Here is a 17,283-nt window from a genome sequence, read left to right as displayed (position 1 = left end):
TAGAAAGAATTTATTCTCCTTCTAGAAAACATCAAATAGAAAAGTGTTTTGTTAACATTTTGTAAGAATCCAACCCTTTTTGGTACATCAAATGTTTTTAAGTCGTTCTTTGACTTTGTTTTCAAAACCAATCAAATTTTACTTCACACTTTCGTGAAGCTTATGCATCATTTCTTGGGTACACAGTGTTTGCCCCGATGTGTTCTTTCGCCCAAAGCCTTGTTGTTTAGGATAGATTGTTCTCTTTTCTCTTAATATTTTATTCCCCACTCCTCTTTTATCCACTTTTGCACAAGTTTTCCTTTCAAAAGCATGTTCATGTGCTCTCGCATTCATCATTTTCTCATCTTTTGTCAAACAATCCTTGCCCTCACCAGTTGTTGAAACTGCACTATGACCAAACTTCATGATTCTTGAGTTATTGATGTTTCTTGTTTTCCAAGTAGAAGTCCTTGTATTTCTTACATCTTCCAACATTTGTCCACTTTTAATCTTTGAGATAGCCCTTGAATGTGACTTATTATCTCGGTTCTCTATTGACACCAGCAAATTATTCTGAAAAAAGGAAACTTTAATAACTTAGAAAAGCTTCCACGCCATTTTTAAAAATGAATATATGTTTCAACCATTTGAGTGTTACCAAAATACATTATTTTAATACACTTTATCATAAAGAAAAGATATTTGGAAATTATACAATAATGAGTGAAATGCGTTGTTGATGTTTTCATTTTGAGAAATGAAATGGGAGAGTATTATTCAAAATCCAATGTTAATCTAAAAGGGATTCATGTACAACTAACCATATCAAAATATCCAATATTGGGTGATGGCATTCGGAGACCAGAAGGCTTCACAGTTCTCGAAGCATCAAATGAAACATAATTGCTTTCCTTTACCTCACTAAAAGTATTTGAGCACATGATTCCATTACCATCATGGGAACCGATGCTTTCAGTCAATGATGATGCAGGAAAGAACCCATCAGTGGATACTGAAGGTGATATGCAACAAAAGTTCTTTCCAACAGATGAATAAGTTTGGTGACAATTCTCTTGTGGGGTACGATTTTTAACTAGTGAAAATTCAGGTGATGATTGCCAGATAGAGAACCTTTTGTAGGGTGAACATAATCCATTAGAAGAGGCATTCATATGAGACTGAGAGCTCAATGATGAAAATTCCCCAGAGAGAGTAGTACAACTATTACTATCATTATATCTGCTGCCAGTCTTCAAGAGATTAGGTTTTTCTGTCAAACACTTTCCTGCAATAGTCCTTGCTTTAAATTCCATAGAATCAAGGATAGTAAGAAAGAAATGATATTTGTATTGCGTTTAGAAACCTTACCACTTGCTTTGACAGTTTTGCTTCCCTCATTGACTTCATTTGAAAACATAGGAATTCTTTTGGTGGGAGCTATTAGGGCATTTCTTCTAACTCGACTTTGTATCTTTGGTGGCTTTAGATGGGATGAGAGATCAGATCTTCCACATGCAGAAGAGAACTTTCAAAAGTAGAAAAATGTGTCAGTGTTGTGACTGGTAAAGGTAATCTTATACATGCATAAGGGCATACTTGACAATGAAATTGTGTTCTCAATTTTCAAATATCAATGTTTTTAATGCAGAGTTGAATATTGTATATAAGTCAGAATAAATAATATAAATAATATATAGACAGATGATAATTCTTTTTATCTTTCCATGCATTTACAACTTCCATATAGATAAATTTGTAAAAAAGATAAGATGAATTCTAATTTATTGTCATTTGTCACCAAACCTTATACTAAAAGTACGTGTCTATTAAACTCAACATGTATGACAAAATTCAAGAGACCCATTTTTTTCAACAAAAAGTATTTACCTTCCACAATGGTGAAACAAATGAAAGAAACACTTTGGCTAAAGATATATAATGATACCGACTATGTTGGTTTTGTTTTGTGACATAAAATTTACCTTTGAGTATTGTATGTTTTTGGTCCTTGGAAAAGTAAAACAAAATAGATATCATGTTCAAGTGCGGAAGTTGAATTTTGAGTTCTTGCTCAATGTGTGTGAAGAACTTTACATAAAGCTCATATTAGGTAATCTTAAAATAAAATTTGACATTTTTATATAATTTGTGAAAAAAACACAAAAGGCAAAGGCATAAACTTTTTGAATTTTTTTACAAATATTGTTCGATGAACTAAAAAAGAATTTCAAAACCTAAGTTCAAAAACTTCTCTTTCCTACGTTAGCATGTAATTTTATGAAAGTAGGAAAATAATAAATTAGTCAAAAAAATTATACTCGATAGTGCAGACCACATCCAGTTTTCAATTAACTGATTGAGTTTCACTATGCAACGTTGTAAGTTACAAAGAGTATTGTTTTGGCTCGTAGTCACTCTTGGCTAACCCATATGAGTGTTGTTTCATAACGTAGTCACTTCTGGCTAACCCGTCAAGTATTCTTGAACACTAAGTCACTTTTGGATAAAAACCCGACTATTGTTTTGCATCATAGCCACTTCTGGTTAACCTTGTTTAACAAATAGTCACTCCTGACTAACAAAAATATCACATGTTTTACTCACTAGAGAGGAGTAGCGTCTTTCGCCTATTACCAAGATTTAAGCTCTCTTTTCTAATTTTCCAAAGATGAACATAACAATGTACTTACAGAGCTTTTAGGGTATAAAAATATTTTTATAGTGTTTTGGCACTTTTCAATTCAATCTCGTTCTTGTCTTCTTGAAAGGTAGCTTTATGTAGGCATTGAAGAAAAAAGTCATTGCAAATCCTTTTTTGATCAATGAGCATGCATTGAATGCACTCCATGCATACATTAAATGATTTTCTCTTCTTTAAGCACCATCCCAATAGGTAGGTGTACTTATCTCTCCTTTGACATAATGTCTTTACTTGAATTTATGTAAATCACAAAGTCATACAAAGGAGATAAACATTTCTAGGATTGCAAAGCATACACCAGGAGTCATTGAAGTAAAACAACTTTAACTCATTTACCAAGAGAGTGTTGATGTACCATAAACTTTTGCAAATTCTTTTGGTCAGATGTAGGAATCAAATATTTTCTCTAACATAGAATAATCATAAAATATTCATAACATACAAGTTAGTTTAATACTATGTATATTAAGCACGACAATGTTTATCGTACGTAAAGAGAGTGAAAATCGTTTGACAAACAAAACACTTGCATCTTAGATGATAAAAAACATTTGTCTTAATGACAAATCTTGACCATGTCTTATACATTATAGTTATCAGCACTTAATCAAAATCATGAAACATTGAACTTTTCTCTATAAGTCAAAGATGAATTGTCCATAATCTCGTACAACAAGATAAGACTAAACATATTGTAATTGATAGGAACTTTATGAAAGATAATACTTTTATAGAGGTTTAATAGTCACAACTAATGTATGTACATGACTTTAGTTCACTGAGAGACTTCCTCAACGGAGATTCTAATATCTTGTAATAAAGTTAAAAATAACCGATATTCATTTGCCAACTTGAAAATATTATAAGGAGAAAATTATTGAAATAAAAATATCATAATATCTTTATATTAGAAAAAAAAATCATAGAATCTACAGATTTATTTCAATTTATTTTTTTAGAGTCTTATTATTTTTTTTATTAGCAATAAAGATTATATACATATAAAAGTAATTCAACTCTTATTGTTAGTGGTGAAGGACTAGACAATGTAATTATCATTAGTTAATAAAAGAAATTCTCTCTTCCTTTTCCAAGAATTTGCATCATGAAAAAAAAAATGACCTTCACACAAATAATATTATAGTGCAAGAACGAACCTTCAATTTGGGAACACTGTCCCCATCCATCCTTGCTGTTGCTGAAAGTAAACAAAAAAGTAATATAATTTAGTAGAGTGGAATGCATGAAATCATCCATGAGTATTGTTTTTCATAATAAATATATAGTTACTATCAAATGTTATAAAACTTAAAAGTAATATCAAGGGATAGATATGAAGAGCAAATAAAACATTGACAATTATCAATAAAAAAAAATATTGTCTAATGTAGTAATTAACAGGGGGGAAAAGAAATTGACAGAACCCATATGCAAAAATGGATCATGTGTAGAAGCAGGACAAGGTTTATTCCCTATAGAGTCTAGTAAATATGGAGGATATAGACACCCTCTTTTTAGATGAAAAAGGTATGACTTAAAAGAGTCATGATACTTTTTTTTTCTACACTTATTTAGAACTCTCAAAATTATTATTTTAATTATTTTTATATTATTTAATTACACATTTATTATATTATTAATTACAAGTATAATTTTTCGACCTAAAAATGTTATACTTACAAAAAGCTTTTTGAATATTTGTGCAACATGAAGCATCACTCTCAATACTACGATTTGACTCGGATGAGATCCCTAGTTCTTCGATTTGAGGAAGCATACCCATTTCGGATTTCTTAAGCCCTTTGTTTAGAAGAGATAACTCCTCATGATTCAAAATTCCTGACAAAGCAAAGTCCAAAAGTATAAACATCAAGAAAATGAAGCACACACTGAATCAATAACAAGAACTAGAAGGAACGTAAATCATATCAAACACACCTTCACTTGTGAAAAAAGCACTGTCCCAAGCTAAACTCTTTCTCAAATTGAATCCATCAGTTGCAGCAGTTTTAATTTCAGGTTTCAGATTGTTGAAATACAGATGCTGATCCTGCTTAGGTCTCAGCATGTCACAACCCTTCTCAGTGTGCGATGAATTTGAAGTACTGAACAACTCCTCCAAGTCTAGAATTCCTGAGGATGAACGAGATGATAAATATGAAAAGTGAATGAAATTATTTGAATACATTTCCATTGGAATATGAACTATACCAGAATTTGTGGAAAAGGCACTGTCCCATGCCAAACTCTTTCGCAAATCATACTTCATCTTAGATTTTAAAGATTGCAGGTTCCTTTTCTCTATATCTGCTTCCTTCATTTCCCCAGCTTCCCCATTGCTAAACATGTTACAACCATCAAGCTTCTTTCTCATATCTGATTCTGCAGCCAATTCAGGTTTCAACATCCTCGTTTATGACAGCAAGAAATTCAAATACAGAATGGGAGGAACTGTTTTAAGGCTTAATTCTACATAGATTAGTTTCCAAAATATGGTGTGCTTGTGTCCAAGATCGTTTCTTTCTTAGTCAAACCTTTTAATTTACTTTTATAGAAATCTTCTTTGATGAGAAGATAGTGAAAGATAACCAAAGACAGTTTGCAGTTCAAAATATTTGAATGCTTTTAGGTGAAATCTTGATAACTATTCCTGAATAAAGAGAACAAAATCTCAGGAAAAAAAAAGGAAAAGATTGAAATAAGTACTCCAAATAAAGAAAATTATACAAATAAAGAAAATTATACAAAACAATGTACTTACCAACTACGGAAGTTTTTGAATGTGTGATACTTTAGGGATTGATCAATCCTTTTTCTTCAAGATTCGTTTACTGTTTTGGGTTTTCTACAACAGACAAAAAAAATGCTATGAAATTGAAATTCAAACACTGACTATGGTTTTAACGACCCTTTAATATACCAAAACAGGTTATAATTCAATTGCATTAGTTAGAGTTTTCATTTTGTCATAAATACCTTATTGATTCTCGACATTCTTCTAATTTCAAATTATTAGCATGAAAAAAATAAAATTATGATACGTTGTCGATTTTTTAAGATTTTTCTGCAACTATAGCACTTATTATTATGGGAATCATCATCCATAATTACTTTATTCATTCATACAATAATTAGTTTATAGATATTTTTACAATATTATTTTATAGGCCTCTAATGAGTTGCATTTGAATGAAGATATAAAAATGTTTAAAACCAGCATTACACAATCATTCAAATAGTTAAAAAAAAGTCATTTGGATAATTTCATCAATCCAAATAATCAAAGTGAATATCAATACATAAAACACAACTTAGAATTAAAATTGTACTTTAGAAATCAACTTTTTTAAAACTTAAAATCTGTAATCCAATTACATAAAAATTAAATAAATTTACTCTCTTAATTCAATTTTTATCTACGACAATCTTTAAAATATTTTAGTTATTTGAAACTTGGGCTAATTTGATTTCTACACCACTATTTCACTTTTACTCTATGTAGCTCCTATTTAGTTTATACACCCCCAAATCACTACTTCCAACATATTAATATGAAAAACATAGGCCATAATACTGCCCGTCACTTTTAGTCTATGATGCCTATCACTTTTAGTCTATGCAGACCCTATTTAATTTATACAACCACACGTCTCTATGTAATTTTCTTGAAATAGTTGGCCCAATCTGCTGCCCATATTTTTTACTCTCTGCAGCTCCTAAACCCAATTTAATTTATACATCCCCTACGTCACTATTTGTAATTTTCTTGAAAATGTTGGCCTAATCTGCCCATATTTGTTACTCTCTACAGTCCCTATTTAATTTATACACCTCCATGTCACTACTTGTAATTTTCTTGAAAAGTTGGCGCATTCTGGATTGTTTCTTCCTCCACCTCCATACCTACTTCTCTCACCTCCATAAATTTTCGAATTTCCAAAAATGCCCTCTATAATATTCTAGATTACGTAATCTGAAAGTCATTTTCAAATTTATAATTAGCTTCCGGATTATGTAATCTAGAAGCCTTTTTTCATATGCATGATTCTTTTATGGATTACATAATCCGAAAGTCTTATTTAACTTATGGATTATATAATCCAGAAGTCTTTTTTCAAATGTGTTCTGGATTATATAATCCAGAAACTAGGCTATGAGGATGACACAAAAAGGATAAAAATGTATTTTCATGTTGTGTGGAGGTGACAGAAGAAGATATGGAGGTGCAGGAAGAAACAGTCCGCATTCTGTTGCACAATTGTTTTCTCTCTGCAGTCCCTATTCATACACCCCACGTCACTATTTGTAATTTTCTAGAAAAAGTTGGCCCAATCTGCTCCCCATATTTTTTACTCTCTGCAGCACCTAATTATTTTGTACACCATAACCTTTTAATTTTTTTTTTAAAATAGCCAATGGAAAAATGAAAAAGTTTACTCTCTCTGCAGCACCAATATTTTTTTAAAACACCATAGAAAAATAAAAACTTCTAAATATATTTAATTATTAAAATATAACCAATGAGAAAAAAAAATAAAACTTCTAAATTTGTATGGTACTTAATTATTACAACATAACCATTAATTCAACATAATAATGAAAAAATAAAAATAAAAAATCTAAATCTACATTATTACAAGATATTCAATGAAAAAGAAAATTAAAAACGCAATATCCTAAAATTATTTTTAAACGGTAATAATTTTTTTTTTCCAAAAATATTATAACTTCTTTTATTAATTCTCTATATTTTTATTAATTATGTATCCTTTTATTAATTAACTCTTCAAAATTTGAAGTGATATTCTATCAATTTTTAAACTGAAACTTTAATTCTCATTCAGATTACATAACAACATTAAATCTTAATAAACCGAATTATAATATTAAAAAAATTAATTTAATTTATACAACAAAAATTAATTTAATGTATATAAAAATTAATTTAATTTATACAATAAAAAGTTACTTTAATTTATACAAAAATAATTTAATTTAATTTATACAACAAAAAATTAATTTAATTTATACAAAAATTATTCATTTAATTAATACAACAAAAAGTTGTAACATCCCAAAAAATATATCTAATTATTATAATAGAAGTTTTACCGATTTCTATACGACTTGGAGTTTTTTTTTTTCAAAATATTTCTATTAGAAGATTATGACTTATAGAATACAAATATTAACAATATAAGGTTCAAAACTACATCTTAAAGAACTCCAGACCCTCTGACACCTAATGATCATCTGCTCGTGTATGTAGTACAGTCATCGCAGTTCACAACATAACAAGAAAAAGCAAGGGTTAGCTAATGAAAAAAAAATTTCAGGAAAAACTATTCTTAGGTCATTGGGTGAAATCTTTATAACTATTCTTGAATAAAGAGAACAAAATCTCAGGAAAAATATATATTCAAATAAGTACTCCAAATAAAGAAAATTATACAAAGCAATGTCACGTATACTCACCCAACTATGGAAGTTCTTGAATGTGTGATACTTTAGGGATTGATCAATCCTTCTTGTACCGGCAGGCACCGGACGAACACACGTGGCCGACCGACCGACCGAACTCATAATAAATGTGAGGGCGCGTGACAAAACTAAGGTAGTTAAAATACAACTCCGGAAAATAAGGAATACGCGTGTGAAGAAGGTATATTCCCCGGGTATTCCGGAGCACGATTGGTAAGACCTATCCAAGGGGTAGAAAGCCCATTAGGCAATCCTATAAATACGGTGCTCAACCCAGAGAAAGGTACGTTTTTCATTCACTTACTAAACCACACTTAGAATCTCATACTTACTTGAGCGTCGGAGTGCCTTCGCAGGTACCCTCCCCCGCCCGACCGAAGGAAACACCCAGAAGGAGCGACCGACCGAAAGAGAAGAAGACCGACACATCAGCAATTATACCTCATCAACCGACCGTGCCTGGGCCCCATCTTTCCACTCAGGTACAATTGGCGCCCACCGTGGGGCCGAGGCAAATCTTCAATCTTTGAAGCTATAATGGTTGCGACAAGAAACAACAACGACGCTATGGCCGAACAAATGACTATGATTCAAACCCTCCAAACTCAGATGGAGGAACTGCGACAAAAGGGGATGGAAGACCATCGTCAACACGAAGAGGACAAACGCCGCCAGGAAGAAGAAATCGCCTTATTGAGAGAACAGAATGCACGACTCCAACGACAGGTCGATAATCCCGAACGAGAAGGCCAATCCCACACGGCCGACCTAACCGCCTCTCGCATACTTACACCGACCAACACCAATCCTGCTTCCAGAGCTGAAACGGTCGAAAGAAAGTCAAGTAAAAGGGGTCATCCTTTTACAGACGAAATTATCACCACACCACTTCCTAACAAATGGAGAGGTCTCGCTATTAAACTCTATGACGGCTCGACCGACCCGGACGAGCATCTAAATGTCTTCAAGACACAAATGACTTTGTATACCACAGATAACAATGTGTGGTGTAAAGTATTCCCCACGTCCCTCCAGGGAGAACCCCTTACCTGGTTTATAGAGCTGCCTCCGAACTCCATTGACGACTTTGACATCTTAACTGTAAAATTCTCCACTCAATATGCCACCAGCCGACCGCATCACATGTCCTCCATGTCTCTCCTAGCGGTACAACAAGAAAAAGGTGAATCTCTCAGAACCTTTCTAGATAGGTTCAACAAAGCATGTATGCACATCAGAGGACTCAAGCAGGAAGTTGCATTGCATCATTTGGTCTCGGCCATCCCGCCGAGCCGTTTTACTGAGAGTCTCATCAAGAAGCCGCCTCAAGACATGGAAGACCTTCGAACTCGAGCAACCAAATTCATGCAAATCGAAGAACACATAGATTACCACCAACGGTTCAAAACCGTCGGATCCGGAGTCTTCAAAGACCAAACCCCGAACAAAGAAAGAGAAGTCGAGACCGAACGAACCCTCCGAACCACCCCAAGGTCCGACCGGAACAGAGGAGGCCGAATCCCCAGGTTTAACAGTTACACCCCCTTAACTGTGCCGAGGGGACGAGCCCTAGATGAAGCACTGCAAACGGATTTAATTCCGACACCAAAACAGTATCAAACACCACCGAATGCAGATACTGCTAAGCGTTGTCAGTACCATCGGAATTTTGGTCACACGACCGAAGGTTGTCAAGCGTTGAAGGACAAAATCGAAGAGCTCATCCAGGCTGGCCATTTGCAGCAGTTCGTCAAGAGGACAAGGAATTCAAGATCCCCACCACGGAGTACCGACCGTCCATCCCGTGGTGTCGACCGATCATACCGTAACGATTACAAACGCCGAACTGACCATAACCAGGCTTCGCGGAAACGCAGTGAAAGCCCCGTTCGGCGTACACGCGCCCGCAGTACCAGTCCCGACCGAAACGCTCGCCCTCGCCAACGAGTCCGCGAAGTCATCAACATGATTGCTGGACCCGTTACCTTGGGCGAACCGAACCACGAAACAAATTACATAGCCGGGGGCTTTGCCGGCGGCGGGTGCTCAAATTCCGCCCGAAAGAAACATCTCCGGGACATCCAGTCCGCTCACGCTACTACGAGGAGGCGTCCACACATACCTCCAATCACTTTCACTGACGACGACTTCACAGCCATAGATCCAGCCCAGGACGACCCTATGGTAATCACTGTAGAAATTGACAAGTTCGCAATTGCCAAGACTTTGGTCGACCAAGGTAGCTCGGTCGACATATTATACTGGGAAATCTTCAAGAAAATGCACATCCCAGAATCAGATATTCAACCCTATAACGAACAAATTGTAGGGTTCTCAGGTGAACGGGTCGACACTAAGAGGTATATAGATTTATATACAACCTTTGGTGAGGAAGACGGTCTCCACAAAACAATAAACGTACGATATCTTCTGGTCAACGCCCAAACTTCCTACAACATCCTGCTCGGTCGTCCGTCCATCAACAGATTAAAAGCCATTGTTTCCACCCCACACTTAGCCATGAAATTCCCTTCGGCAACTAACGACATTGCAACCATCCATGTCGATCAAAAAACCGCTAGAGAATGTTATGTCGCAAGTTTGAAAAGTGAGCCAACTCGACGACTCTACACGACCAATCCGGACGACCGAGTCCCACAAAAACGAGGACGATCCCCCACTCGGCGTTCCGGACGGCACATGTCCCGTCGTCAGATGATAGCCCTTGTTGACCTCGACCCTCGTATGGACGACCCCCGTATGGAAGCAGGAGAAGACTTGCATCCATTCCCGCTTCGCGATGATCGCCACACTACGCACATCGGCACTTCGCTGAAACCGGACGACCGAATGGCCATCGGTACGACACTTGTTAAAAATGCCGATCTGTTCGCCTGGACGGCCGCTGATATGCCTGGCGTAGACCCACAGGTTATCACTCACCGATTATCACTGTATAAAGAGGCTAGGCCAATAGCTCAAAAGAAAAGACATCTAGGCGAGGAACGACGTCAAGCCGCACGTGACGAAGCGGATAAATTGTTACAAGCTGGATTCATTCGGGAAGCCCATTACACCACATGGCTCGCCAACGTGGTTATGGTAAAGAAAGCGAACGGAAAATGGCGAATGTGCGTTGACTACACGGACCTCAATAAGGCATGCCCAAAAGACTCTTACCCTCTACCTACCATTGATCGTCTCGTTGATGGAGCGGCCGGTCATCACATCCTCAGCTTCCTTGACGCCTACTCAGGTTATAATCAAATCCAAATGCACCCGGCCGACCGAAAGAAGACAACATTCATGACTGATTCCAATAATTTCTACTATGAAGTTATGCCCTTCGGACTCAAAAATGCCGAGGCCACTTATCAAAGACTAATGGACCATGTATTCCACGACATGATCGGCAGGAATGTTGAAGTCTATGTCGATGACATTGTCGTCAAGTCCGACTCATGCAAACAACATATTGCCGACCTAAAAGAAGTTTTTCAGGCACTCCGCCAACACCAGATGCGACTCAATCCTGACAAGTGTGCGTTCGGCGTCGAGGGGGGAAAGTTCTTAGGTTTTATGCTAACTCATAGAGGCATCGAAGCTAACCCCGAGAAATGTAAAGCTATCTCCGAAATGAGAAGTCCCAACTCCATTCAGGAAATTCAGAGACTTATCGGCCGACTCACCGCTCTATCCAGATTTGTTCCTAAACTTGCCGAACGAACGAGACCCATCGTCCGACTATTGAAAAAAGCATCTCGCTTTGAGTGGTCGACCGAATGCGAAGAAATTTTCCTCCAATTGAAAACTTTTCTATCTTCCCCGCCGGTCATCCAGAAACCGGACGCCCGAGAGCCCATTATAGTCTACCTCGCCGTTTCACACGAAGCCGTCAGTTCAGTCTTAGTGCAAGAAATTAATTTTGAAGAACGACCAGTTTATTTCGTCAGCCGCGCCCTCCATGGCGCCGAAATCCGATACCAAACGATCGAAAAGGTAGCAATGGCTCTCATCATCACCGTCCGACGAATGCGTATGTATTTTCAAAATCATCGTATTATTGTCCGGACAAATTACCCCATTGTCAAGATTCTCACTAAGCCAGATTTAGCTGGACGAATGATCGGATGGACGATAGAACTATCCGAATTCCATATTCAATATCAACTGCGAGGAGCCATCAAGTCGCAAGCTCTTGCTGATTTCGCAGCCGAACTCACTCCTTCCTCAGCCGAGACTGCACACTCATCATGGATCCTATACGTGGACGGCTCCTCCAACGAAATGTCGTGCGGCGCTGGAGTCGTTTTGGAAGGCCCCGGCGAGATTGTCATCGAGCAAGCCCTCAAATTCGACTTCAAAACTTCAAACAACCAGGCGGAATATGAAGCCATTTTAGCCGGACTACGCCTCGCTCAAGAATTAGAAATAACAAAGTTAATCTGTAAAAGTGATTCCATGCTTGTCATCGGCAAGCTTAATGACGAATATGAAGTCCGAGAAAGCTTCCTACAGCGCTACTATCACTTAGTCAAACAGTCGATGAGCACCTTTTCTGAAATTTCCATGCAGCATGTTCGACGCAATCACAATACTCGCGCGGACGCCTTGTCCCGGTTAGCGACGACGAAGTGTAAAGGAATGCATAGGTCGGTCATCCATGTTACGCTCGCACGCCCAAGCATCGATCTACAGGAATGCCTCACGACCGACACGGAATCTACTTGGATTACCCCAATTAAGCAATATTTACTTAACGGCACATGTAGTCCTCCCGGCGAAAAAACCATGAAGCTGCAGGCCGCCCGTTTTGTCTTGATTGGCGACGACCTTTACCGCCGAGGGTATACCCGACCACTCCTTAAATGTTTGACGCCCGACCAAGCTTCCTATGTCGTCCGAGAGTTGCACGAAGGAATTTGCGGAACTCACTCTGGCGCACGAACAATGGCAGCCAAAGTATTCTGAGCCGGATACTACTGGCCGACCGTCCAAGGCGAATGCATCAGTTTCGTCCAAAAATGTCTTAAATGCCAAGATTTTGGCACTTTGTCCCACCAAAAACCTGAGGAACTCCATTTTATGCTATCACCTTGGCCGTTTGTCCAATGGGGTATGGACATCATTGGCCCTTTCGCCCCCGGTAAAGGCCAGTGTAAATTCTTACTGGTCGGCATTGATTACTTCACCAAGTGGATCGAAGCCGAGCCTCTGACTGCGATCACCGCCCGCAATGTTCAAAATTTCGTATGGAAAAATATCGTTTGCCGCTTCGGACTTCCACAGATCATCATCACCGATAACGGTCGGCAATTCACCGACCGGACGTTATCTGAATTTTACGAGAAGCTCCACATCAAACACATCGCCAGTTCAGTCGAACATCCGCAGACAAACGGACAAGCAGAAGCTGCAAACAAAGTCATCCTGAACGAACTCAAGAAACGTCTCGGCCCAGCCAAGGGTAACTGGACGGAAGAACTCTTAGAGGTCTTATGGGCATATCGTTGTACTCCGCAAACGACTACACAAGAAACGCCATACAGCCTGACATATGGTACTGAAGCTATGATTTCCGTGGAGATTGGAGAACCTTCTCTCCGCCGACAAACCCTTGATCTTGATCTAAACAAGGAAAGTCTCTCGGTCGGCCTCGATCTCATCAACGAACTTCGGGACAAGTGTAGAATTAGAGAAGAAGCATGCAAAATTCGGGTGGCCAGACGATACAACTCCAAGGTCAAACCAAGACAATTCCACAAAGGCGACTTAGTATGGCGAATGCGGGGTAGCGCCCGGAAGGAAGGAGGCAAGTTCTCTAGCAATTGGGAAGGACCATTCCGCATAGCAGATACGGCAGCCAACGGAGCCTATTACTTAGAACATTTATCTGGGAAGGACATACCGAGAACGTGGAATGCCACGCATCTCAAATTTTATTACAGTTGAACTTAATAATAAAAGTGTACTATTTCCTCGCTCGGTCGGTTTTTCCCTAAGGAGGGTTTACGACCGAGAAGGTTTTAACGAGGCACTATAAATTAAAATCCAAATCTCCTATTCCTTTTATTACTCAATTTATGCCTCGTTCGGCATCCGAATCATTACTTTAACGTAATCAGGATTATTTATGCCTCGTTCGGCATCCGAATTATTACTTTAACGTAATTGAAATTATTTATGCCTCATTCGGCATCCGAATTAACTTATTACTTTAACGTAATTAGAATTATTTATGCCTCATTCGGCATCCGAATTAACTTATTACTTTAACGTAATCAGGATTATTTATGCCTCGTTCGGCATCCGAATTATTACTTTAACTAGTAATTGGAATTATTTATGCCTCATTCGGCATCCGAATTAACTTATTACTTTAACGTAATCAGGATTATTTATGCCTCGTTCGGCATCCGAATTAACATTACTTTAACGTAATCAGGATTATCTATGCCTCGTTCGGCATCCGAATTAACTTATTACTTTAACGTAATCAGGATTATTTATGCCTCGTTCGACATCCGAATTAACATTAACGTAATCAGGATTATTTATGCCTCGTTCGGCATCCGAATTAACTTATTACTTTAACGTAGTCAGGATTATTTATGCCTTGTGCGGCATCAGAATTAACTTATTACTTTAACGAAATCGCAATTATCTATGCCTCGTTCGGCATCAGGATTAACTTATTACTTTTTTCAGAATCATCCAGACCTCGTTCGACATTCGCATTATTGCTAACGAAATCAACTACGCCTCGGCCGGCATCCAAATTAATAAAATCTACTTACAACAAACACAAGGTTCAAATATACCAATCCGGTCAATCAGCAATCCAAAATAAAACCATTGTACGATGCCCACATGCCGGGTCCAGCAATTATCTATGGAATATTCATTAATTCTTCGAACGAAGCGTCCGGCTGTGGTCCCGGAGTCTCCGCCTCACCCTCCTCATTAATGTCGCCAGGGTTGGTCGGCACAAGTTTTCCTTCGACCACCATCTTCTCAATGTCATAGCGGTCGTCCTCCAGTGGCGTACCGTGCAGACAAGCCACTTGTTGGATGCCCAACCGGAAGTATTCTTCGCTAATGCGAAGCATGAAGTCGTGACACTTGGCCACTTCCGCTTTTAAAGCCTCCTCCCGGTCGGCTCCTCCTTTCAGTTGCGCCTCAAGACTCTTCGTGAGTTCCTCTTGCGCTTAAGGTCGTCTGCTTCTCCTCCAACTGGACCTTCAACCTCTCGGCTTTCTCGGTCGACATCTTAGTGGCTTGAGTAGCCTCGGTCACGTCTTTCTTTAACCGGGGTATGGTAACGGTCGTCACTCTCTCGAGCTCTTCAACCACCGTCCGGCTTGCCATAAGCGCCCGGCTTTGTAACTCTAATGTTTCCACCATCAGTTTAGTTGTAGGGATGGTGGCAAAAATTTCATTCTCTTCGGCGGTCAGCTCCGCCTGCAGGTGGGCCGCTATGTCCATGCCGACCGCCAACAGCGTTGGCTCAGAGGTCGTTCGGGATGGCCCAGCTCGGCCGTCCTGATTTCCCTTCGGAGGCAGACCCCTTTTCTTCGCAGCAGCCGAGGCCCCCGCCGCAGGATTCGTTGTAGACGGCACTGCCGCCAACACCCCGGCCGTGTCGACAGAGGCCGACTGACCATCCCTACTCTGGCGCAGCTTGTTCATATACTCATGCAAAGAAGCGTCCGCCCGACTCATGATTTCTGCAAAACACACAGGAATTAAACACTATTAATGAAGTTATTCAGTCAAACCAAATTTACAATCACATACCAATAAAATCCGCCCAGGGATCGGACGACGCATATAACGAAATTATCTCCCTCGTAGGTAACTTGTGAGGGAGTTGGTCAAACACCACCATAACGGCCTTATCCAAAGCCGACAGAGCCGCATGAGAACTCGCGTTAAGCACAGTCGGATTCTGGGTCCAATGGAATGGAAACTTGGTAACACCATTATTATAAAAGTACTCTCGGTCGTCCGGCTCCACAAATATCTTGAAATATCGTTCCTTGAAGTTCTTGTAGGACGTGGTGAAGGCCGCAAAACGCACACTCCCCGGACGGCTGGTCAACGACACCCAACTTACGGGGTTGGACGAATGTGTGTTATAATAAAATAAAAACACTTTCGCTCTGGGCGTCAAGTCAAAAAGTTGACACACCATTCGGAAGGCCTGCATGCACGCCCATGAGTTCGGATGAAGTTGGGTTGGAGCTAGGTTGAGAAACCGTAGCACATCCATCGTGAACTCATCGAACGGCAACGTCACTTTCAAATCAGCGAATAACGTACTATAAACATAAAAGAAATCTACCGGAGCATTCTCCCTTCCATGACAGACACGGTCGGTGTACCCACATATTTCAGCAATGAGAATATCTGAGGGTAAACCTGACCGCACGACTGGGCCCTAGCTATCATTTTATCAAGGTCGTCCGGTTTTTTAAAGATAGTGGGTGTATTCCTAACGCTAATATCTACCCACTCATAGCTCGGACCCATGGACCCACTCGTACTTTCGTCACTCCCGGACGATGACTCCCCACTCTCACCCGACTCTCTACTCCCTACTCTATTTGAAGAAAGTTGCGACATAACTAACCTTTCGTTCACAAATTAACACCTCGGTCGGCAACTATGGTTCGTACAGCGCAACAACTCGCAATGTGGACTCGGCAATCGGAGCAACTCGGATGTCGAACTCAATGAAACGTGATCTCTCTGCAACTGGGGACGCTATTTATAGCATTTCCCTCTCACCCCCATCCGTTAGATTCCCTCTCATCCTACGATCCATATCAGTCGGAAGTCGAAACGTCATTTAATCCACACCGCCGGATCCATCTCCGCCGTCTTCGACAAAAAGCGAACGTCCCGTCATTCCGTTACATTTAATGCCTGACACCTCGAAAGACACAACAATCATTACGACTCTTCGGCATTTATTCACCTCGAGCCTGGGGGGCAAGTGTACCGGCAGGCACCGGACGAACACACGTGGCCGACCGACCAACCGAACTCATAATAAATGTGAGGGCGCGTGACAAAACTAAGGTAGTTAAAATACAACTCCGGAAAATAAGGAATAC

At 39.3% G+C, this 17,283-nt stretch overlaps 2 protein-coding genes across 2 annotated transcripts; one reads left to right on the top strand and one right to left on the bottom strand.

Annotated features, from left to right (window-relative positions):
• Nucleotides 1–138: 138 nt before the first annotated feature.
• LOC150027923 (uncharacterized) lies at nt 139–5,090 on the bottom strand. Its single transcript, XM_090300954.1, has 8 exons — nt 4,895–5,090; nt 4,622–4,816; nt 4,364–4,522; nt 3,841–3,881; nt 1,351–1,507; nt 1,077–1,267; nt 804–899; nt 139–555 (listed from the first exon to the last, which is right to left on the bottom strand). The coding sequence occupies exons 1-8, from the start codon at nt 5,088–5,090 to the stop codon at nt 139–141; spliced, it is 1,452 nt and encodes a 483-aa protein (XP_090157080.1).
• A 3,611-nt stretch (nt 5,091–8,701) lies between these two features.
• On the top strand, nt 8,702–13,135 carry LOC137838311 (uncharacterized). The gene has a single exon (XM_068647561.2). The coding sequence runs from the start codon at nt 8,702–8,704 to the stop codon at nt 13,133–13,135; it is 4,434 nt and encodes a 1,477-aa protein (XP_068503662.2).
• Nucleotides 13,136–17,283: the final 4,148 nt, after the last annotated feature.

This window comes from Phaseolus vulgaris, chromosome 4, assembly GCF_051622355.1.
Source record: "Phaseolus vulgaris cultivar YP4 chromosome 4, ASM5162235v1, whole genome shotgun sequence".
In the NCBI taxonomy this organism is placed as follows: Eukaryota; Viridiplantae; Streptophyta; class Magnoliopsida; order Fabales; family Fabaceae; genus Phaseolus; species Phaseolus vulgaris.
This window is presented reverse-complemented; position numbering and strand designations above follow the sequence as displayed.

Bases quoted from the DNA above. Each gene is read 5' to 3' on its own strand.
- LOC150027923 (XM_090300954.1), bottom strand. From the start codon at position 5,090: ATGTTGAAACCTGAATTGGCTGCAGAATCAGATATGAGAAAGAAGCTT. The intron at 4,817-4,894 runs GTATAGTTCATA...GTTCATCCTCAG, and splicing joins TGCCTTTTCCACAAATTCTG to GAATTCTAGACTTGGAGGAG. The intron at 1,508-3,840 runs GTTCGTTCTTGC...TACTTTTGAAAG, and splicing joins ACAGTGTTCCCAAATTGAAG to TTCTCTTCTGCATGTGGAAG.
- LOC137838311 (XM_068647561.2), top strand. From the start codon at position 8,702: ATGGTTGCGACAAGAAACAACAACGACGCTATGGCCGAACAAATGACT.